Source organism: Podospora anserina, chromosome 3 (genome assembly GCF_000226545.1).
Source record: "Podospora anserina S mat+ genomic DNA chromosome 3, supercontig 2".
NCBI classification, from domain to species: Eukaryota; Fungi; Ascomycota; class Sordariomycetes; order Sordariales; family Podosporaceae; genus Podospora; species Podospora anserina.
Window position 1 is genome coordinate 2,362,292 of NW_001914856.1, and position 22,341 is coordinate 2,384,632.

Sequence of the window (22,341 nt, forward strand, 5' to 3'; positions counted from 1 at the left end):
ACCACCACGAAGCGTGGGGAGGTCCCCTGAGAATTGCTTCTTGTCGCACGCATTCTCGAGGCACAGAGAAAACGGAATCCTATCCCTTGCTCCCCTCCCTATCGCCGCGGTGTGTCCAGCTTATCGGAAGGGGAAGCGCCCAGCCCGCACACACCGAGGATCTGGGAGAGTGGACCTTGTCCGGGGAATTGAGGGTCGCTCGCGCGGGGGATTCGGGAACGCATGGGATTACAATTCCCTCATCCCTCCCATCCTCCAAATTTTCTCGCATCCCACTCCTTCCTTCCTTCTTTCTCACCTCGGTCGGGGAAGGTCGCCATTTCGCGCGACGTCGCGGGCAGGGGGGGCGGCGGCCTTCGGCGTGGGGGTGGGGGGTAGCTAGAGTTGATAATCGGCTGGCCCAAGGGAACGGGAAAGAGAAGCAGGAAAAGGAAAGCGAAATGTTCCAAAACACCATCCCAGTCCACCAGTCCTGATAATCGATAACCCCCACATGCATCATTCTGCGTGCTTTCGCATCTGCCTCAGGATGCCCAAAACGATGCTGCTGCCCGCTCCCACGCCTCTTGGCTTGTGAAAAGGGCCAGGAGCACCAAAACCACCGCGACCTTCCCGGTCCGGAAGCTCGGTAAGCATCGCAGCGTCGTCGCATGGGAGCGACTACTCTGGGTACGGAAAGTGTCAAAAAACTTCTCGAAGGCTGCATGGAAGGGTGGAGGTAATATCGGCCACCCGGGGACGGCTGTTTACACTCTTTCGGATGAATTTGGGCCCTAGGAGTTCTCCACGATGCCTTGCACCTTGCAAAATCTACAACCGACGGTAAAAGGGCGCATCACATGCTTACTCCGGCGCCTCCGTCATCCTCAGACCTCAGTCAACAAGTACCACCACCACGAGGATCAAAACGGCCGTCTCGCGTCGAGACACCCACTTCCCCAGAGTTTCACAGAACGGAGCCTAGGCTACTGGCAAAGGGACCTTTGGCCTATCCTCTCTAATCTGAGGCTGTGCGAGCATGTGTAAGACGGGACGGGGCGGTAATGTCGGTCGTGTGTCTTGCGGCTTGGATGCGGAGGTAGGTTGAAGAATGACTCAACCAACGTTCATATGTCAGCCAGGCGAATTCCTCATCACCAGACCCGGGAGCCTATACGACCTCGGGATCTGGACAGGAGCATCTGATACGATGATGCCAACCACCAGTGTTTTCTCTTCGACATGGTGAAAGTCAAACAAAAACAGGGAAACCCGCCCATGACGCAGCTTTTGCCATTTGTTCTCCCCTTTCCCAAATGTTAAACCGAGCTTGTGTGGTCCAAGAAGTGTTGGCCCCGACGAGTTGTCAACCACACAGAACACAGATGCTCAATCTGGAAGTTTTGACTGGATGAGGCGAAATGCCCAACTCAGCGCTCCTCGCTCCTGTCCCACCGTTGAACTGGCCCGCGATACCTATGGGGTCACAGCCTAAAATGGCTGTTGCTCCATTTCAGGCCCGACAAACCCACCCAGCCTAGATTCCCAAAAAGACACATTTTCCTCCAATGGATGGTGTAAGTGCAATTCTGGGCCCTCTCATTGGTGGTGGTGCGAGCGAGTTGGTACGGATTAGAAATGCAACGTTTCCCACCTACCCAAATCTGCAGGTTGCATCTTTTGCATTGCATATACAGCAAAAGCGAGGTACCTGCTGACCGTTGAATCGGGGCCTTTTCTCTTCGCCGGTGTCGATCCGCAGATCCGGCGATCGGTCGGTGGTGTTGGGGTTGTTAACCCCGACGGTTGATAGTCGGGCTGGTGCGGAGAGTTGTGGGGCAGTTATCGGTGCGGGGCCGACATGCGGGGCCGATGTGGACTCCGGTTTATTACACAAAGGACACATGGCGCTGGGATACGGCTGGGTCAGTTGACTCCGGGCTTGTCGGGGATGGTATTCCGAGTTGGTTCCGAGTGAGGTTGGAGTGTATCGGCGATATGTCCCACGAGGCAAACTGGCAACTGCGATTCAACTGGCAGCATTCCTCTCATCCAGGAGCAACATCGACTTTATCCCATACGTGGAACCATCTCAGCACTTCCAGAAGTAAAGCATACAGTCACTACCGGAACCATACAACATTGCTCCAGGAAACATCCCAAGTTTCATCTCACATCACCAACCCTCCTCAATCCCCTCCAAACCACGTCCATTCAGGCAGACCAACTCCACATCTCCCTCTCTTGTACCCTCTACTTCTCCCCCCTCACATCGGAGAGATAACTAACCTTAGCTACAGCAGTCTAGCCAAAAATTCCAAGGGCGCCAATGCAAGAGATCAGATCAAACCGCGATCTCCATATGCCTGAACTCTCCTCACCTCCAATACCACCCTATCAACCCCAATAAGAGCCCAGATCCGGGGATAAGCAAAGCTGTCACGTACAGCATCTCATACACTACCACCGTGATTCTCCTGCCTTGAGGAGGGGTAGATGTAGAACAACTGCTATCTCACATTCAGGGGAGAACGTTGCTTTGGTGGTCGTTGCACATTGTGATATGATACACTTATCATCCTGGGACAAGCATTCTCCCTAAACCAAACAAATCAGATATATCACACCTCCCAAGCTATATAACTTCCCGCGATGCCAAATTGTGATGGCGGCTATACGAGACACATAACTAAAGTGGGGCCAGGGAGGGTGGGCTTGCATGAGCGTTCAGTCATGTTATTTCATTCCTTTCCTATCATCCCTTATCCTCCAGTGTTCGCTTATTATAGTAAGTTGACTCACATTTTGTGACAAGCAAACATTATTTTCGCCGCCCGCTGGAAAATAAACAAGTAGGCATAACACGAGCTTTTTAACATTTGAGGGGGGGGAAGAAAGTGTGAGTTGTGACGGCGACAGCTTACAGGCCACAAGACAGCCAATCAGAGCTGGGGATCACTTACACGTTTTTGCTTGGCGGTGATTCGTTCGTTTTTTTGCAGGCTGCCCTTTCTTGCGATGACCCCCGCGCACACACGAAAACCTTTTGCAAATGAAAAATAGTTTACATGAGAGATATGTTTATGCCTTACCGAGCACCCCCCTTCTGGATCATGTGGAAATTCCCTCTTGTTCAGGAGCTTCTAGGCATCGGGATGTGTCGGTTTAAATGTACCGTTCCAAAGTGAGGGGTCAAAGGAGGGGGTGGGGGGGTGATAGAGAGAGAGGGAAGAAATCCCGCCGAGCACAACCCAACAACAACTGAGGGAGCAAAAGTTACACCCGCGCCACCCTCACACAAAATACCGCCGACTCGAAAAGCCGGCAAGGTAAGGCGAAGGGCCGAAGTGCGGAGGGGGGTTGTCTCTCAGGGTGTCTGGACCTAAAGAGGGGAAAACGAAACATCAAAATCTAGATTATTGTCGTGCTTAGATCTAGGCGCGGCGGTTACGGGCGCGCGCGGGGTAGGGTAGGTTAGTGTAAAAGCACAAGCGGTGTGTTGTAAGTTCAACAATGGATGGGGATAGGTCCCCCCCCCACCTCGCCTCATCTTTCCGATGCCTAGAATATCGTCAATGTCGATGTGGAAATGGGTAGGTACCAACGTTTCCAAGAAGATGGGGAACTACACAAAACGGTGAAGGGGGGGATTATTGGCAAATTAGGTTACCTGCCTTAAGAAGTCTCATCTTTAGTCTTTGATCGATCTACCATTCCGATTCAGATTTTTCTCATCGGAAAGCGGGTAGGTACATTTGGCTTCTGGTGTGTACACAAGCCAATTTACAATTTCGTGGGGTTGGTCGGGGGTTGGGTGTACCGTGTGTTGTTGTGTGGTGCGACTTACACACACCTCTCACACTCTCCCTACCTACCCGCTGGCCCTATCCTATTCCTTGATGCCTTCCAGGTTCTTGCTGGCCTGTACCCCGCGTTTAGGTCTCGACACGCCGGCAGCAAAAGCACAGAATTGTCACACTCAACCTTCGCTCATTGGAATTTCCACAAACGAGAGAAAGCTGGGGCAAGGTTTGCTCTTGAAAAGAGGGGCAGAAAGAGAGAAACGCACAACTGTGCCCAACTGATTGAAAGTGGAAAGCTTGATGAGCTGGCCCGGCATGGAAAAGCCCACACTCACCAGAAACTTACCAAAAGGTCAGGTTTAAGGTAGGTCTCAAGGAGGTTGGGCGCTTTTTTTTTGAAGCTTCATCAAGGCATGTCAATGAGGGAGAAATGTAATTCATCAATTAGACATTGCCAGCGAAGCTTTCTGAGGGGCAAGCATGGGGGGTAGCTTCCATCTTTGAGCAGAGCTGGAGATTACCAACCGATTTGATATTGGTCGTCGTCGTAGAAACCAGGCGTGGTGTGGGTTTGAGGGAGAAAGAAAACGGTGCTGCAATGTCATGTTGCCCCTCCATTTTTGGAATGCACGACTGCCCTATCTACCTATGCTGCGGGCCGATGGACTTTGCTGCTGGAGTTTGAGAAAAAGGTGAGGATTGAGGCTGAGCAGGTATCGTGGTATTCGCTGTCGAAGGGTCTGGTGATACTCTCGCCATCTTGGCCGCTCGAGATATGTGCCCAAGCAAGGCAACCCACGGGCGCCTCGCCGAGCCACGACACCGCGTGGTTTTTAGCATCTAGGCAGCATCTGACTGTGATAGTCTCAGTGGTATAGTAGTTCAATTTGCCTGAACAAATCAGGCTATATTTGGGAGGGATATCTGCTACAGAGCCCAAGGTGAATGACGAGTGATGTCATTGGGGACCTTGATGAAAACTAAACAATGGATAGTATCCAAATCTCCACCTCGAACATCTCCACCGCAACCACCACCAAACAGCATAAGACAAAGACTCACAGTCAGTAAATTATAGGCATCAGACTGAGGAAATAATAAGATATGCCTCATTCAGGCATCAGGCAAATTGCAAGCTTCTTGTGGCCTGGTTTGGCGTGATACTCGAAGGTAAGAGGGGGCCGAAAGGTCATGGCAAAAACATCAAAACATACAACACCGGGGATTCCCCAGTGGTCACCCACCTGCGTACTGATCCGGCGGCTATGTAACATGACTGCGAGGATGGGCAACTCCAAACAAGGTATATTGTTTACTTCAAAATGTGGAAGAAAGCGTGCCGCTAAACGGTTTGTTAGTGGACAGGCTGGCCGTCGCAACCGTTACAGAGAATACAGACACACTCCCACCAGTGTTAAAGCGGGTGGAGATGTATTCAGATGGAAATGTGCGTTCAAATCGCGCCAGCAGCTCTCGCCCGGTTTATGATTGCATGCGGCCCGACGCAATCCCGCAAAATCCCTTACTCAGCTTGCCGTGACTTGCCAGCCAGCATCAGTCACCTCTCTGTGCCACCATCCATAATTTTATGTAGCACAACGGGTCGATCGGAGCCCGCAATTTAATTGTTTGAAGGCGTGATCGGAGAAGAGGAGGAACAACTTCGGAGCTTTATGGCCACCTTATAGGAGCCTGAAATGCCACTATGCCTCAGGCTGATATAGCGCCTTGTGACGAACCCTATCCAGAACCTCGTGAAAGAGATACATAGTTGAAGGTAACTTCTATATGCACCTCTTAAAAGCAGAAGATATGTCGGGGGTTATAGAACAACTGAGGGTTGCAGGTGGAGGTGGTGCGTCGCGTGGAAAGTGGTGCACTAGCTTATCAGGCACGTGAAACACTTCACAAACTACCTAAAATAAACCGAAAGAATGTTACTTGATTAGTGCCGTTGATCCATAATTATCCCGAGCCTCGATATCCACTCCGTTGTCGATGAGGAGCCGCGCGATAGCCTCGTGGCCATACCGTGAGGCCCAAATCAGTGCCGTTGATCCATAATTATCCTGAGCCTTAATATCCGCTCCGTTATCGATGAGGAGCCGCGCGATAGCCTCGTGGCCATTCCCTGAGGCCAAAATCAGTGCCGTTGATCCATAATTATCCTGAGCCTTAATATCCGCTCCGTTGTCGATGAGGAACCGCGCGATAGCCTCGTGGCCATTCTTTAAGGCCAAAATCAGTGCCGTTGATCCATAATTATCCTGAGCCTCGATATCCACTCCGTTGTCGATGAGGAGCCGCGCGATAGCCTCGTGGCCATTCTTTAAGGCCAAAATCAGTGCCGTTGATCCAGAATTATCCTGAGCCTTAATATCCGCTCCGTTATCGATAAGGAGCCGCGCGATAGCCTCGTGGCCATACCGTGAGGCCAAAATCAGTGCCGTTGCTCCAGAATCATCCTGAGCCTTAATATCCGCTCCGTTGTCGATGAGGAACCGCGCGATAGCCTTGTGGCCATTCCCTGAGGCCAAAATCAGTGCCGTTGCTCCAGAATCATCCTGAGCCTCGATATCCGCTCCGTTATCGATGAGGAGCCGCGCGATACCCTCGCGGCCATTCTCTAGAGCCCGGTGAAGTGGCTTATATCCTCTCCCATCGACTTTGTCAGGGTCTGCCCCTCCTTGAATTAATAATTTCACAATGCTTAGCCTACCCTCCTGGGCAGCCCACGATAATGGCGTCCGGCCTTGGTAATCCCTCAAATCCTTTTTGTAGTTTAAACCTTCAGTGATATCGACGCCATCGCAGACAATCGATGACAAGCCTAAAAGTGCGGCTATGGCATTTTTATGGCCGTTTGCTAACGCAGCGAAAAGCGGATGCTGGTACCTTTCCCCAGGAACAGCGGTAGCCACTTCTCTTTTCATCTGTGTACGAATAAGGTTTCCCAAGCCTTTGTCTGCTAGAACATAAAGCGGAGTTGCATCCGAGCCATACCGCCGAGCTTTGAACTTCTCGAGGTGGTTAATCACCCTGATTCCATCCGTATTAAAGAATTGGGTCAAAAAACCGTCTTGCGGAACCACAGACGCCGCAGCATTGGCGTGGTAGAGGACCTGCTGACCGGCATACTCCAGGAACGAGCATTTCTCGGCCATAGCGTTCCGCTTGTCATCTGCGCCCTCTGGCGTGACGATGATCGCGCGTACTGTTGGATGATGCAGGTATGTAATGCAACAATGCTTAAGGATTTCGTGGCTAGGACCCTCCAAGTCGAATCCAAGTTCAGGCCACAAATCCTGAATGCCCTTTTCTTTCACCAAAAAGTCCCGCACTGATTCATGAATAAACTGCACGGTCTGTTGCTTAGATTTGGTGATCTCAGCAAGCCCCTTCGAGGAGCTCGTGACTAGTTTGACAGCATCCATGTGTGTGTCATCTGGCAACTCGGGATCGACAAGACGCCGCTCCAACAAGCCCGCCCATAATGCATGGCGGAACTCTGCTGGAGTCAAAGGCCGCTTTGCAAATAGAATCCAGAGAATGCAGAGCTGTAGCGATTCAGTTCTATTTTGATCGCGCGCCAGCATGCTCCTGAAGAGTTTGCTTAATTCGGCCGGGATTTCCAGAAGCTTCTTTCTGAGAGCGAGGGCGCCGTAACTGCTCTCATTATTTAGGATTTCCACTACCAACACGACCCACATGAAAACCCCAGCAGCTTTGTCCAGTATTTGGGATTGTAATTCTTCAAGAAGCGGGCGGTGCGCGATCCTTAGACGACTTTTGACGTATTGTGCCAAGTCTTCTTGGTGTCCTGATTCCTTCTCAAGGGTGAGCAAGATTCCCCGGCAAATATCAATGTACGGATATGGCCGACTCGAGAAACAGATTTGAAACCGAATGCCTTCATCAGTGGCATTCTCTGCTAATTCTTCGAAGAACTGGACCATGTCCCGGACTTCCTGCTCGTCACACTCATCGAGGGCGTCGATGAAGCAGGTAAAGCAGCGCTGGCCAAGGGCCATGACAGCGTTGCTGAGAAGATCCTTCAGAGCGTTCAGGTCAGGGCAGTCTTGTTGGTTCCGTGGAACAATGTCCGTGTTGTCTAGGACGGATTGAAGGTCCGAAAACTCGTGCAGGAGCTGCGACAACAGAGATCGGTACATCCCGGAGATGGACCTTTCCAAATAGTCGCCTCGTGCATTGAAGAAGAAGGATACCACGGCCACACTGGGTTTCTTGGGGCCTTTCTTCATTTCCAGGTACACGAACTTCATCATGGTTGACTTTCCGGCGCCTGCCTTGCCTCGCATCCATAAGAAGCCATGATGCTGTGATTGCTTCCTAGGGTCAAGCCAATCCTGATATTTTGAGTGCTGTAGAAGCCAACGGCAGGTTTTTGCATTTGCAGCCCGAATAGTGGTTCTGCGGGCATCGATTTGCGGAAATTCAAGGCATTTCAGCAAGCGTTGCCGCCGTTCCAAAGCAGAGTCGACTACTCACATCCCCAGTCAGCATGATACTAGAGGAGAAGAGACGGGCCAGGGCAAGGGTCTGTATTACCGGCGGTATCGAGCTGGCTCACATCGATTATGGGAGTCCGATCAAGTGTCCTGGACGAGGGCGGAAGCCCTTCTAGCAATTCCCTCGCGTATGCAGCTGCAGTTGCAGCAGAATAGTCCTGCCACTCCTTGTTCTTGTGGGAATCCGAATAGTCGCAAATTCCACGAATCGGCAAGCACTGGAGGTTATCCATCATGCCGGCTGACTCCATTTCGAAGCACAGCGCCGAAAGTCGCTGAGCAATGTCATCCCGTACTTTCCCGTCCTTCATAACCCTGTTTCCCGAAGCGATGACTCCGTAGTGGATCCTGGGTTCGTCAGAGAGGCGTGCGCCTCGTGGTTGCAGCTTTGCTGGGTCGCAGTCAATACATGTTGGAGCCTCGAGAAGGTGGTTATAGGACGCTTGGAAGAGGCGATCGGGGTGGTTCGGGCGCAAGATATTCGGGAGTCGGCTTCGCAGGATCCTTGCCATCCGACTGCTGGAATGGTGCGGCCCATGCTTCGATCGTAGAGCGGACACAGCTGAGTTCAGTAACCACGAAGGTGTCTTCGCATCAGCCGTTTCTTGGAACGAGCCGCCTGCAATCACTTTGCCCATGTCATACTGCATGACCCTCGTGCCGACGACAACATCACCTAGGTACAAGTCGGCCTGGCTAGGGGATCCGCCGCCAATGCCGACCATTAAGGTAGCGCGGATGCTTGGAAAACTCCGCTTCAGGTTTGTCGCGACGATTGCGGCGTTGTTCGTTCCATACTGTCCCGGCAAACATGTCATGACAACGTTGTGCTGGTCGATGCGTCCGAGCACGTAGATGTTGTCGTCGCCGGCTTGGTTGGGTGGCAGTGGGTGTTCCTCGTCCAGCATGGCACGCGATACCGCCAGTTCTAAGGGAAGTGCACAGATCCAGGCGATTGTGTAGTCTCCATGCACAAGTGGAGAGTACGCATCGTGGTTTGGGTAAATGCTGCCATTGGAGGATGTGTCGAAGATTCTTGGCCGTTTCGGAAGGCTCGCAGACGGTTCTTCATCTTGGTACGTTCGTTTCGGAGTCATGGCAGGGCGTTTGCATTACCGACAATCGTGGAAATAGGTCGAAACTATTCGTGGGTGGCAGATGCTGGAGCGAACGTCAGACCTGCCAGCTTGGAGCAAAGTGTGAGGTGTTCACGATGGCGCAGGCGTGCAACTGAACATTTCGAAGGAGGCAGCCGAGCAGGTGAGTGGTGCCACGTGCGGCATCAGGCTCTGCAGGTACGCTTCCTTTCTAGACGTCGAATCACCTTTTTGGTGCCTCTTAGTTTCCCGCTACGCTACACACTAGGTTTCTGACGTTCTAGAAACCTACAACTTTATCTGTCTTACACTTGGGATTCCGAGATGTTGTGTTAATCTCCGAGGTACCGGCTACACAGGCCTACCTTGGTTCGCAGCCAGGTCAAGTCCGGTTTTCCCAATTTCCTCAAGGCTGCGTCTGTGCAACGCCCAATGAGCCATCCGCTCTCTGTCCAAGGGCCCTCCAGTTCGGTTGTGGTGGCATCGTAGACTGAAATTGTCATGATTGGAGATGCCTACGAAGTGGAACAGCCTGAACTCAATCTTACCAACATGACTTCTCACAGCTCAGACGGCTGTGTGAATTTACTCAGGACTGCGTCACGCAAGTACTGTTGCATTCTCCCACCTTCAAATCTGCGAGCTGCAAATAGATTATCATGACGCTCAATTACACAAACAACTAGACACCATGGCGCGAAGGCGGCGCTACTTCAGCCTCGCCTCCAGCCGCTAGCTACCAAGGCAGTGGGTTGACGGCACCACAAGCTAAAACCCAGCTCGAGGCAAAAGAAATACTATGAATATTAGGACGAGAAACAGCAGACGCTCAGGTTAACTGGGCCCTTTTATCGGCAGATTTTTATATCGACTCTTACCGCCGTTAGCGGTAAACGTGGTGTATCGTCCTATTAAGCTAATTAAATCACATAGTAACTTAAAGATATCCCAACGATAATAGATTATCTCTGCGAACCCCGTCGTTACTAGATTCTTTAATTCCCCATTAGGTTTCCTAATCCTTCTAAAATCTTAAACTATCATGTCTGCCCCTCCTCGGCGCTCTTACCGAGGGGCCGGTGGCTGGGTCTATGGACGGGGCTAACCTCTCTCGAGGAAGCCCGGGGTCAGGGGGAGCTTCCGGGGCCCATGATGCTTGCCCCCGGCTCGCCCGGTTTGCCTAATCCTTCCATAGCAATCGATCAACAGGTACGTGTGGTTCACGACACAAACAAACGTTCATTTCACCTCACCTCGTTCCACTCATCTTGTCAACGAGCGTTCCCTCGTCTCAAAGCTCAACGCCAAACGCAGAGTGTGATGTGCCTTAGGTTTGGACGGCGCCATGGAAACATCAAACAGGACATGGTTTAAAGCACACTCCACACTACGGTCCAGCCGACAACGGCAGAGTAACTCTGTAAAACCGTTGGGTTAGCCCCACAAATTCGACATGTTCTAAAAGCGACCGAGGAATTCATGCGAGCGGGGATTTTGTTTTGATCCTAGGTTTCCCGTGCTCTATCTGGGACAGCTCAAGATGGGAACATGGCAACCATTTGTTATGCGTCACGCATTCCCGTCTGACATCTGGTTGGCAGGCTTGCGTCTGTCACAAAGAAGAAAGAAGACAAATGCTATTGCTGATACTTGATAGCAGCTTATCTTCAGATATCACTTCCTCAAGGTAAACGCCCGATTAGTTCCCGACTTTCACAGCTGGTCTTGGGTGGCTGCCAGTTGGGTTCCCAGCTGCCGCTACTAAAAAATGAATATCAAAACGCTTGCTAAGGCTTTTGGCGATGCATTCCATAGTAGACGAAAACTTCACCGCCACAACCCACAAAAACGGCCACCAAAATCAACCAAAAACAATGCGGTTTTGCGGATAAAAACATACAACACCAGGGATTCCCCAGTGGTCACCCACCTGAGTACTGGTCTGGCGGTCAGCTGTTTGACTAGGGGAGAGCGGACGGGATCCCGTATTTTCAGCTGCCTATGGTCGTATGTGAAAGAATGGAGTGGATAATGGGGTTGTATGTGCTGTTGGAAGAAGAGATGGCGAGAGTTTCCCATGCCATTGCATGGGAAACAGAGAACGTTGACGAAGAGACGGAATGACGGCGAAGAACGGGCTGCATACTCTACAAGAAACGATCTACAAAACACAGCTGTCGACATCAATGTGGCCTTTGAATCAGAGCCATCGCTGGTCCAGAATGTGGGTATCATCTTCTGGAAGAAGAGATGACGATATCTATGGCTTGATATGAGGTTGTGTCGGGCTGTAATCACAGAAGGTGCAATCGTGCAGTTCTTGCCATGTTGTTCGGAGTCAGTTGGCACCGGCTGTTGAGTGGTGCCAAACTCACTCCTCTTAGCTCTCATCCCACTTCTCACTCTCATCTCACCTCCCACTCAAGCGGCCTCGCCGAACAGCTCCTCGCTCACAAATCCTCACAACAAGCAAACCATGTCCCATCAATACCGCAAACACTTCACCCCCCTCGAATCCAACCCCTCCCTCTTCACCTCCCTAGCCCACACCCTCGGCCTCTCACCCGCCCTAGAGTTTCACGATGTCCTCTCCCTCCACGACGCCGACCTCCTCTCTCTAACCCCACGTCCAGCCCACGCCCTCATCATAGTCTTCCCCACCTCCCCCAACTACGAAGCCGAACTCACCACCAAGGACAAGGATATCACCCAGTACACAAGCAGCGGTGACAACGAGCCAATAATCTGGTACAAACAAACCATCAACAACGCCTGCGGCCTCTACGCCATCCTCCACGCCGTCAGCAATGGCCACGCTCGAGACTTCATCAGTAAAAACCCCTTATCCCATCCCATCCCATGCTTACGACATGGCAGTTAACCTAGAACCAGTTCCCAACTCACACCTCTATCAGCTCCTGACAACTTGCACACCCCTCAACCCACGAGACCGCGCCACTTTCTTAGGAAACGACACGAACCTGGAAGCAGCGTACAAAACTGTCGCTCTACAGGGTGACTCGGCCGTCCCTGAGAATCCAGAGGATGAGGTCGACTTTCATTACGTGTGTTTTGTTAGGTCGCCCAAGAACGGGCATCTATACGAGCTGGACGGAGACAGGAAGGGGCCAATTAATCTAGGAGAGTTTGAAGAAGACGATCTCCTTTCTGAACGGGGATTAAGAGTGCTAAAGGAGTTTATCGAGAAAACAGAGTGCGAAGGTGGAGTTAGCCTACTTGCGTTGGCTCCGGCGGAATAGGTAGGCCAGATGGTGGCTATGCATGATCAAAACTTCAGCCGCCATTGCTTGCACACTGAGCAGGTATAAAACAGACAACTGCATGCGTGTCATGACAAAATAAACCCATTTATAAAGGCGTAAATATCCCTCGGCATTCGGATAATACATGCCTCTTTTTGTATCTAAAAAGACCCCAGTTCCATAAAAGGGGCATATCCCTCCCATATATATCCATAAAACCCCCATAAACGGTCACAATGATCCAATTAAAACGTCTTCGACTTCCTCTTCCCCTCCCTCTCATAAGCGATAACCCCATTCGGCACATCCTCCAACGCCCTCGGCTTCTTCCACATAACCGACTTCATAGCTCCATACCACCCCAGCTCCTGCCTCTTCCACGCCTTAGGCTTCTCATGCCCATCCTCTGACCTCTGCAAAATAATTCGCGGTCTATTCCTGTTTCTCCCAGCAGCAGCAGGCAACACCTCCAACATAGCATCATCAATGTCCTCGTCCCAATCAGGCTCCATCGCCGCCGTCGCCAGAGCAGCACTCTCCGGCGGCAAGCCAATAGCTCTCTCCTCCATGTCATGATTCAAAACAAACACCACGCTCGGATCATGCGGCACTTGTGGTCTCTGCTGTTGCAAGCCCTGTCCGCCGCTGCTGCTACCACGTCCCTCCCCAGGATGATGTCTCCGCCAAGTAACAGTCCTATGCTCCTGAACTTCGACATCCACAGTCCCATCACTCATGCCGCCTTCGCTGTCAGTGCTGAGTCGTCCAGGAACTCGTCCCGGAACAACCAGGTCGGGCGCAACCTCCACCCAGACTTCGGCCTTGCGGATAGTATCCGCATATATGATCAAGACCGACATGATGGAAAGAGGAACAGCAGCGGCCCAAAATATCCAAAACCTAGAACCAGAGGGGCCAAAAATTTCACCCATGGACAGAATTCCAGAGACGATGGGTAGGGGAATGAGAATACCACCCATATAGCTGATCCGGTCCAACGCTCGTCGATTCTCCTCCGCCGAAGGCCGATATGCAAGCGCCCTTCTCAACCGCGCAGCTCTCACCGCGGTGCTGGGTATGCCAAAGCGAGTAACCGCCTTCTCGCGCACCTCGTTCTTTGGCTGCTGAAGCACAGGCGGGGTTGTCAATAACGTAGCTGGTGTCGAAGCTGCCGATCTAGGTGACCCAGGTGATCTTCGGGAAGAGGGTGAGCCAGGTGAGCTAGGCAACATGGGAGCCGAAGCCGACTTGAGCGGAACAGGTCTCTTGATGGTGGGTAGAGACAAAAGCGAGATTCGCCGCTGTGCTCGGTCGAGAAGTCTTCTCCAGCATGGACTGTTGCCCTCCTCTTCGTTGAGCTCCAGAGATTGCAAGACCTGCCACCAAAACGCCATGGTATCGTCCGTGACGGGATGAGAAGGCGACTCCAAAAACTCAAACAGCTCCAACCATCTGTCGTATGCCAAATCAAGCAACAGCTCCCTCAGAGATTTGTGATGCGTTTCGCCACTCAGTGTGCTCAGAAGAGAAGCTTCAAAGCTCCCAGCCTCGTTGGTCTCACTGTAAGGGGAGGGACTAGGTGGATCGCGAAAAGAAGCGACAGGCGTCCTCCATGGTGCCTTGCGAACCTGCCAAGAGCGTCTCCAGACTGGATTGTCCAAGAGGAGCAGGTGTCTCTGATCAGAGATGCGTAGGGCCATGCGGCAGAAAACGGCAGAGGTCTTTCCGCTGCTCGATGGGAGAGTTCTGACAGGTGGAGGGTGCACTGTGTCGGTCTCGTCCCTGTCGAGGCGGAGAGGCCTGAGTCCCTGCATCAGCTCTGGATACTCGAGAATGCTCCATCGTCTTTCGCTGCTGGAGGCCTGCTGGTTGACGAGTCCGCTTCTAGCAAAGGGTCTGTACTCGCGTCTCGAGGCAAAGGATGCGAGAAAAGCAGAGTCGCTGCCGTTTAAAAGGAGGAGCACATCGGCGTACTTGGGGGACACGCCATGGAGGACAACTATGTCATGCCAATCCCCAGCCTCAAGCTCAGTGCTCTTTTGGAGGTGTTCGGCGAGGGACTTTGGCGTGGGTAGGGGGACGAGTTGACCTCGCCTAACGACGTAGGCTGGGTGGGAGTCGAAGTCGGCCATACTGTGTCTGGTGGAAAAGTGAAGTCAATCGATTTCGCACGTGAAATTCTACAGGGCCAGTCTTCCATGCTTTCTCTGCTCCTTCCGGGGAAGTAGGTTTCCAGGGGAGGAGATTCCTAAATGGGGCTCGGGCTCGGGTTCGGGGATAGATACGGGACCTGAATTCCGCGAAATGTCAAGGCCTTCACTGTCAGGAACAACTCGGGCACAAACAATTACATCAGTTGCCAAATTGAGAACCTCAATGGCAAAGTCCAAACCCTGACGCAAAATATCCAGAACCTTACACAAACTGTCCAGAACCTCGAGCAGCGCATCGATCGCTTCGAGTAGGATATGCAGCCTGTCTGCGCGTTTTTGACGTCTATAAACGAATATCCATCCAAAGGCGTCTCGCTCCCAAACGTTCCCAAGGTGACTTCGTCGACGGCTGCAAGCGCGGGCCCTTCGAACTTCACAAAATATCTTTGCATGAGCGGGGGCTCTGGTTTATCGTTATTTCGTTTGGCGGCGCCGACACAACGTGCATAAATCTCCTTTCCCCTTTTAATAAAGTTTACAAACTTGTGGTGGAAGTTATCCGTCTTTTTTTTTATTCTGTTCTAACTACCTAGGGGGGAAGAACGAATCCAAAAACGAGTGAAATAAGAAAAAAAGATTCACAAAAGCAGGGTCCGGATGTGCAGGTTGGGCGGCTTGGGTTGTGAAGTGTTAAGACGACAGTCCAAAACTCATGACTCGCATTACAGTACCGGACAGCACAGGGCCCAGTATTGAGATGTCAGGCACATCCTCTGTTGACCTGCAATTTCCTCCATATGGGGCGTTACATCAGCTTTTCTCAAGTGGAAGGAAGGCAGTGGTAGCCCAAAGAAACAGGGTGCTGCTCTCCCTCTCCAACAGCCCAGCTGACTTCCATGAGCTGGCGCACTATGGACAGAAGAATGACAATGCAAAAGTCCAAAAGAACAGAAACAGGCCTACCGATTACCTCAAGAGGTCTCTACGATAGTTTAAATGGCCTTCTAATTACATTCAAATGCCTCCTAACTATCTTTAAAGGCCTAGAACATATATTTTAACACCTATTAAGTATCTTAGAAGCCCTCCTGATTATCTCAAGATACATACATATTAACTATCTTTAATGGCCTGGAAGATCTATTTAAGGCCTATTAATTATCCTGAAAGGCCTCAATTGTACTACTTTAGGCGTCTAATATCAGTCGCGAGGTGTTCAACATGGTCACGAGCCTTTGAATGATAGCGGAGATGTATGTAGACTATGTTTGATGATGAATGGAAGGTATCACGGTGGCACCCAGAAAGCTGTGTGCGAAGATGATGAATTGAGAGGAAGCTATTGGTGAGAAGAGCTAATCTATATATGTATGCCTGTGTCAGTGCCCTTGCCAAATTGCTTCAACCTTGGAGGCCCTTTGTAAGCATGTTACATATCATATCCCCTGTACAACCCCTGATGACAGCCCGTGTACTCTGTAGATTCAAGAAATCTCTCATTTCTCACCCCTTCTCCGCTTGTATTCCTCTTCAGTTATCCCATACCAGATAAAATTACCATCAGGAGGCCGGTGGTAATTGCCCTCCTTTATCTGTCTCATCTTCCGACGCTCCCTCTCTTCATGGTTGCCCATTATATTCCTATCATACTCTTCCCCAGCCCCATCCCTGGATCAGGCCTCAACCCAACTGCCGCTACTTCCCTTGCCTCAAGGGCACTGAGAAAGTCAACTGCGGTTTTGAGAGTAACCTTAATCACATTATCGTTGAGCTTGGTGCCAAAGGTCAGGATCTTGTCTTGTGGGATAGCCTGGAAATCAATGGGTGCGCTCAAGTCTCCCTCCATCCCCGTCCGGACCAGAAAGACTGGCAGGCTGCCAATCTCTGCTGATGGCTGGTACCGACAACGAACAGGAACAACGATCAAGAGAAGAGCCTTAAACAGATGTTGGAGAACATAGCGCTGGGTTGGATTTTCCCTGGCGATAAATTCTCTGCAGCCTCTTTCGTTGCTCGTCTCGTATTGCCTCCGGACAATGGGTTCTGTGAGATAAAGTTTCGGATAAGCCTCGATGGCAGCACAGAGGGCCTTGTTGAGTGAGATGAACTCGTCGATAGAATCTTGCGTGGGGTCGAGGTGGTCGCTCTCTGCATAGTGTGTGTGGCATGCATCTTTGAGGTAGAGAAATTTGCAAAGGAAGCACCGCCCTTCAATCTCGGTTCGATACAGTTTGAACCATCGGCGATAGATGTGATTGTGAAGAAAAGTATAGACCGGCCCCATACTTGCGGGCGCCGGCACAAAGTAGAGAGGGAACGACTTATTGTATATGTCTTCATATTGGTAGGAAACCAAACCTTTCAGGTCTGGCTGGGCGAGTCCTTCGGCTGATACGCCGAAGAGGCAGCGTTGGTAAATGTAGTGGTGATGGTCACTTTCTGCAGAGCAACGAGTGTTCAATTCTTAAAGTCTGGATCCTTCTCCTCCTTGGCAATTCGCTCCCAATACGAAAGACGAGGCTCAGTCTTGGTCCTGGGTTCGACGACTGTGGTCTGTTCAGAAGTAACCATCTTGAGGTATGTCGAGAATAAATGGTGGAGGGTCTGTTGAGGGTAAGATGAGATGGGAGATGAAGAATGAGGTTGTGACTATGGGTAGGTCTGGAGGTAAAGTTCTGGTGTAGGTGAGAAAATAAAAGAAACGAATGCATGCTCTCTAAATATTTGATGGCTTGGGTGACTGACTGAGAGCATGAAAGAGGAGCAAACTTTGTCTTGCTCCAGTCAACCGCCACAGCAACCAGGCTTTGCTAGTGTACCAAGCGCCGCACTCAAAACGAAACCATAGTTATGTAAAAAAAGATATCGCTGCAGTGGCGTTCTTTGTGTGAAAGAAGCCAAAAGAAACCGCCATCGCTAAGATGAAAAAAAGTAAGCAAAAGAATATGGGAACTGTGAGGCTCGAACTCACGACCTCAGGATAGCTCTGGTGTTGCACATCCAGATCATACATTCGTATGAGACCTGCGCTCTTCCAACTGAGCCAAGCTCCCTGTACAACTTGACATATCCTGATTGGTGGAGATTAGCCTCATGAAGTGTTTTGGTCCAACCAAAAGTCAATGACGAGCAAAGATCACCTTTCCAAGATAACTAACTCCCTCACAGCAGAACCGACCACCCAACATGTACAAGTCTCATCACACGCAGAATTGCAGCCAAGAACATTGAAAAGCAGAGGGGAATCATTTCATTCAGGTCCGGTTGCCGCAGTCAGGCAACCCCATCGTCATCATCGATCATCTAGGTGTAGTAAAGCAGATCTACTACTTTGTGCTATGGTACAGAGAGGTATATCGGAAAGAACCCAACGTGTGTCCTCGTCGGATCCGTCCAGAGGTGGTGTAGGGAGTTGTGGTTTGAAAAGGACGCAGTTGCTCATCATCAACGCCGCCCGAACCCTTGATCTAATGCAAGAAAAAACTCTAAGAGCAAAGAACTCCCCCTGGTGTCTCTTTCGCTCTCTATTAATACAACCCAGCCAAGGAAAATAGAAAAAAGCAGACTTTTACGCCGAAAAGTAAGTCTCTAGATCTATTACTTAAGCGGTAGACTCCTTGAGGAAACTAGAGGGAAACAGTGTTAGTGCCATTCTGGGCGCAAGGGTACCGTAACCGAAGAGCACATACGTGATGAGGTCATTTCTGTCCTTGTCCTTCTTGAGACCACCGAAAGCCATCTTGGTGCCGGGGATGTACTTCTTGGGGTTCTCGAGGTAGTCGAACTGAGCAAGTGTTAGTTGCGAGTCTGGATCTCGTTGTACAGTTCACGGAAAACATACGAGGGTCTGGTCATCCCAGACAACACCCTTCTGCTTGTTGGCATCGGTGTAGGCGTAGCCCTCAACGGTACCAGACTTGCGTCCGAAAAGGCCGTGGAGCGCAGGACCGATCTTGTTGCCGCCGCCAGCCTCAAGGGTGTGGCACTGAGCGCAACGGGTCTTGAAGAGGTTGGCACCCTTCTTGGAATCACCTATCCGGGAGGAAAACCGCGAGTCAGTCATTTGCTGTTCAGATCATGGTGGTGGTGGTGTTTCCGGCGTCTGCGTGATTCTCGACGTGCTCGTTCTAGTGTGCGGCGGCTCTGACTACTACGGCCCTTCTCCCCAGTGCGCAGCTCAAGATGCGCCCAGGGAAAATACCGCATAAGCAGGAGCGGTGAGGACAGGACCGTAGGCAGTAGCAACATTCAGGTACTGGCAGTATGTCGGCGAGGTCGGATGGAGGTCATATGTAGAATGTCTTCAGACGGCTGCTGGCCACGTCATGGGTGCCAATGGCTTGGTGACGAAGAGTTCAGGCGTCCCTCGCAAAGAACGAACCGAGCAGAATTCACGAGGCCGGAAACATGGCGGGCAGTGTGTAGCTGAGGGGCAGGACCTACCGGCTCCGACAGGCATTTTGATAGATTTATGGGGTTGATGTGAGGTAGGTAGGTGTGGTGGTTATTAGACAATTAAGTTGGTGAACAGGAGTCAAAGGCGCAAAAGGTAGACGAGGAAGAAAAGAGGGAGAAGAAAAACAGGATGAGCCGTTAGTAAAAAAAAAAAAAAAGTTGGCTCAACGCCTCTCTTTGCCGCTGCGTGCCGGAATTTTTTGAGCAACCGGCCACGAACATGGCTCTTTTCGTCACTCAATGACCTCCGCCAAGCCTACATCATCAGTCAAAGGAGCCACACTGGGGCTGGAGAATGTGGGGCTGACGACAGACCACAGCCAATCATGACCGCATCTTTAGTCATTCAGCGCGGGCAATGTCGGAAGTGCCCGGTATCGCAGCCTGTCGTCCGAGCTTCCTGTGGCTTCAACGCAGCCATCCTGGTCCTAGTGCGCACGATGCGCTAGCAGCCAAAAAACGGAAAAACGAACGAGCTTCCAAAACGCTAAGCCACATGGGGGAATTGGCCAACCAGAGCAGCTCCTCCAGGCAAGCACTGACGCAAGTTTTTTTGCTGCACCGTTTTCCCCTCGATGCATCGCCGATTGAGCCGCACCCAACGAGACCACGCCATTGGACTGTTTTTTGGGCTTTAAGATAGCCTCACATACACTCAATACACACCAAGTCAAAAGACCACCAAGAAACATGGCCTCAACAGCATCAATCCCCCGCTTTCTCCTCCCCCGAACGAGGCCTAATCTGGAGACGCCTCTCCCCCGCGAACACCACCTCCCCCGTCGTCCTCGTCCGCTTCTCCTCCACATCCCAATCCAAAGACGGCAAACCCCTCGTCCTCGAAAAGCCCGAACGCTTCGTCCCCCCATCACATGGCTCCCGTCTCCCCGGCTCCCGCCGTTCAACCCTCGGCGACGGCCCCCGCCACTACGGCGGTGACCTCTCCGAGTCTGAACTAAAAGCACAAGCCAAAAAGGACTACCCCATGACCCCTCCCCCCGAGGGCACCTGGGCGCATTGGTTCTTTTCCCAAAAATGGGTTCACATCACCGTCACCCTTGTTTGTCGCCCTCCAAGATTCGCCACCCCTTGCCCCAGGTTGTATCTCTAACAAATGTGAACAGGGCACCCTTACAGCCCTCAGCATATGGACCTTCACCCTAAACTACAAGCACAACACTCCCTTCGGCGACATGCTCCCTCCCATGTCCGACTTCTTCTGGCACCCCATCTCGTCCACCCGCGCCCTCGTCGAAGTCATCCGCCTCAACGAAGCTCACAACACTGCCCGCATCCAAGAAAAGAGAAGAAAACTCGTCGAGGACGTCGCCAAAAGGACAGCGTATAGGAGAGCGCACGGCTTGCCAGAGGAGTACGGCATGTTTGGACTCAAGAAGGCCACCATTGACCCAGACCAGGTGTTTGGCACAGAGGGTGGTGAGAAGAAGGAGCAGCAAGGGACAACGGTGGTGGACGATGCCTCGCCTATCGCTCCGGAACCAAAGCGATTGACGGACGAGCAGCAAAAGGAGATGGTGGGTGAGCTGAAGAAGAAGTGGCTGGGTATCTTTTGATATTCCTCCTTCTCATAGAGTCTGCCACATGAAATGTGAACGTAACATGTAAAATTATGTACAAACAACGTCCACAACGGCCGAAAGGCGTAAATAAATCTATACCCCTTTCTTTCTTGACCCTCAGAATCCTCCCTTGACAATTCCCCCCTGTCTCAAGAAGTGTCAACCCCCTCCAAAGCATCCAGCACCTCATCCGCCACCCCACCTCTAACCAGCACCTTTTGCACCAACGCCCCCATCACAACAGCCTTGGCACCACCCCTAGGCGGCTTCCAAACACCCTCCACAGCCTCGCTCTCCGTCTGCCTCGCCTCGGGCATCTTCTGGTTCGCACCCGTACTCACAACCTGCGCATGCCCATAAGCGCTATTCGCCGCGTTGGCCACCCCCGGCGGCGTCAGTCTCGAAGGCGGGTCCACCGTCCTGATAGACAATAGCTTCAGATTCCTGCCCGAGTTGTTGCTCCTCCCATCCACATCCATCCCACCCTCTCGCGACGAAGCGTCATCCCCAACCGAAACAGCCAGCACCACATCCGCCACTGCCAGCTCCTCCTTGCTCGGATCAAAAATGACATTCCCCCCCACCGCCATCACCAGCAACGTCACAGGCGGGCGTTCGGTAACTCTTTTCGTGGTCGGGTTTCGTGCGTACAGATACGGCGCCGCAGCCCAGTCGTCGTCAAAAAACGGGTCTTCATCCCCTTCTGACTTGAGTTTAGGGAGGCGGGTGGCCAGAAGGGCGAGGTGGGTTGTTAATGACAGCAATGGAAGCGGATACGAAAGCGGCGGGCTGATCAACAAAATCTACACCCCAAAGTTAGCACCACCACACCATCACTCTCTCTCTCTCTCTCTCTCTCTCTCAAACAAACAAAACTCACATCAAGATAAAGCTTCCAATGAAACCGTCTATTAATCCTCAACCGCCTCACAAACCCTCCATCAGCAAGCAGCGCCTCACAAAGCATCTGCCCCAAAAACACCGTCCCACTATCATCGTCCCTGTACCCCGGAATCTCAACCGTGAGCTCAACCCAATCACTACTCCCCTGCTCCTCCCCCTCATCTTGTTCTTCTCCTTCTTCCTGGTTTTGATTCTCCCCAAAGATAGTATCGTCATCCCACCTCCGCCTCGTCTTTTCCACTTCTGCCTTCACCCCCACGATCGCCTCTGTCCCGTCCGCGAAGCAGATCCGAGCCGAGCCGTTCGTCCCAGGCAGGATCCCCGTCTCGGCGGACAAAGGCCGGTACTGAGTCGGCGAGCGGCCGTCGGGGCGGATGGGGGGGTTGAGACTGAGGGAGGTGTGGAGGTAGGAGAGCTCGGCGGGGGAGAGGTGGACGTTTGTGGAGGAGGCCATCTTTTTCTTCTTCTTTTTCTTTTCCCTGGTGGTGGTAGGTGTCTAAATCAGGGCGCGCGATCAGGCCCCAGTTGGGATTGACTGTGGGAAAAAAAGTTACGGTAACCGCAAATCGCCCTGGGAGG

General features: G+C 51.8%; 7 protein-coding genes across 7 annotated transcripts, besides 3 other annotated features; 3 read left to right on the forward strand and 4 right to left on the reverse strand.

Annotated features, from left to right (window-relative positions):
• Positions 1 to 1,851: 1,851 nt before the first annotated feature.
• Positions 1,852 to 2,349, forward strand: PODANS_3_8555 (uncharacterized protein; the record flags this gene model as incomplete). Its single annotated transcript, XM_001909626.1, has 2 exons — positions 1,852 to 2,225; positions 2,280 to 2,349. The coding sequence occupies 2 exons, from the start codon at positions 1,852 to 1,854 to the stop codon at positions 2,347 to 2,349; spliced, it is 444 nt and encodes a 147-aa protein (XP_001909661.1).
• Positions 2,350 to 4,986: 2,637 nt separating this feature from the next.
• Positions 4,987 to 5,133: a sequence feature (rRNA 5S pseudogene?).
• Positions 5,134 to 5,719: 586 nt separating this feature from the next.
• PODANS_3_8560 (uncharacterized protein) lies at positions 5,720 to 9,408 on the reverse strand (the record flags this gene model as incomplete). The annotated part of the gene is made up of 2 exons (XM_001909627.1): positions 5,720 to 8,283; positions 8,352 to 9,408. 2 exons carry the CDS (start codon positions 9,406 to 9,408, stop codon positions 5,720 to 5,722), a joined length of 3,621 nt encoding a protein of 1,206 aa, XP_001909662.1.
• Positions 9,409 to 11,298: 1,890 nt separating this feature from the next.
• Positions 11,299 to 11,423: a sequence feature (rRNA 5S).
• A 461-nt stretch (positions 11,424 to 11,884) lies between these two features.
• PODANS_3_8570 (uncharacterized protein) lies at positions 11,885 to 12,289 on the forward strand (the record flags this gene model as incomplete). Its single annotated transcript, XM_001909628.1, has 1 exon — positions 11,885 to 12,289. The coding sequence occupies one exon, from the start codon at positions 11,885 to 11,887 to the stop codon at positions 12,287 to 12,289; it is 405 nt and encodes a 134-aa protein (XP_001909663.1).
• Positions 12,290 to 12,916: 627 nt separating this feature from the next.
• PODANS_3_8580 (uncharacterized protein) lies at positions 12,917 to 14,803 on the reverse strand (the record flags this gene model as incomplete). The annotated part of the gene is made up of 1 exon (XM_001909629.1): positions 12,917 to 14,803. The coding sequence occupies one exon, from the start codon at positions 14,801 to 14,803 to the stop codon at positions 12,917 to 12,919; it is 1,887 nt and encodes a 628-aa protein (XP_001909664.1).
• A 2,967-nt stretch (positions 14,804 to 17,770) lies between these two features.
• Positions 17,771 to 17,877, reverse strand: a tRNA (tRNA-Met).
• A 548-nt stretch (positions 17,878 to 18,425) lies between these two features.
• On the reverse strand, positions 18,426 to 19,283 carry PODANS_3_8590 (uncharacterized protein; the record flags this gene model as incomplete). Its single annotated transcript, XM_001909630.1, has 4 exons — positions 18,426 to 18,450; positions 18,514 to 18,608; positions 18,666 to 18,856; positions 19,268 to 19,283. 4 exons carry the CDS (start codon positions 19,281 to 19,283, stop codon positions 18,426 to 18,428), a joined length of 327 nt encoding a protein of 108 aa, XP_001909665.1.
• A 981-nt stretch (positions 19,284 to 20,264) lies between these two features.
• On the forward strand, positions 20,265 to 20,853 carry PODANS_3_8600 (uncharacterized protein; the record flags this gene model as incomplete). Its single annotated transcript, XM_001909631.1, has 2 exons — positions 20,265 to 20,339; positions 20,404 to 20,853. 2 exons carry the CDS (start codon positions 20,265 to 20,267, stop codon positions 20,851 to 20,853), a joined length of 525 nt encoding a protein of 174 aa, XP_001909666.1.
• A 155-nt stretch (positions 20,854 to 21,008) lies between these two features.
• PODANS_3_8610 (uncharacterized protein) lies at positions 21,009 to 22,216 on the reverse strand (the record flags this gene model as incomplete). The annotated part of the gene is made up of 2 exons (XM_001909632.1): positions 21,009 to 21,662; positions 21,740 to 22,216. 2 exons carry the CDS (start codon positions 22,214 to 22,216, stop codon positions 21,009 to 21,011), a joined length of 1,131 nt encoding a protein of 376 aa, XP_001909667.1.
• Between the last annotated feature and the right edge of the window lie 125 nt (positions 22,217 to 22,341).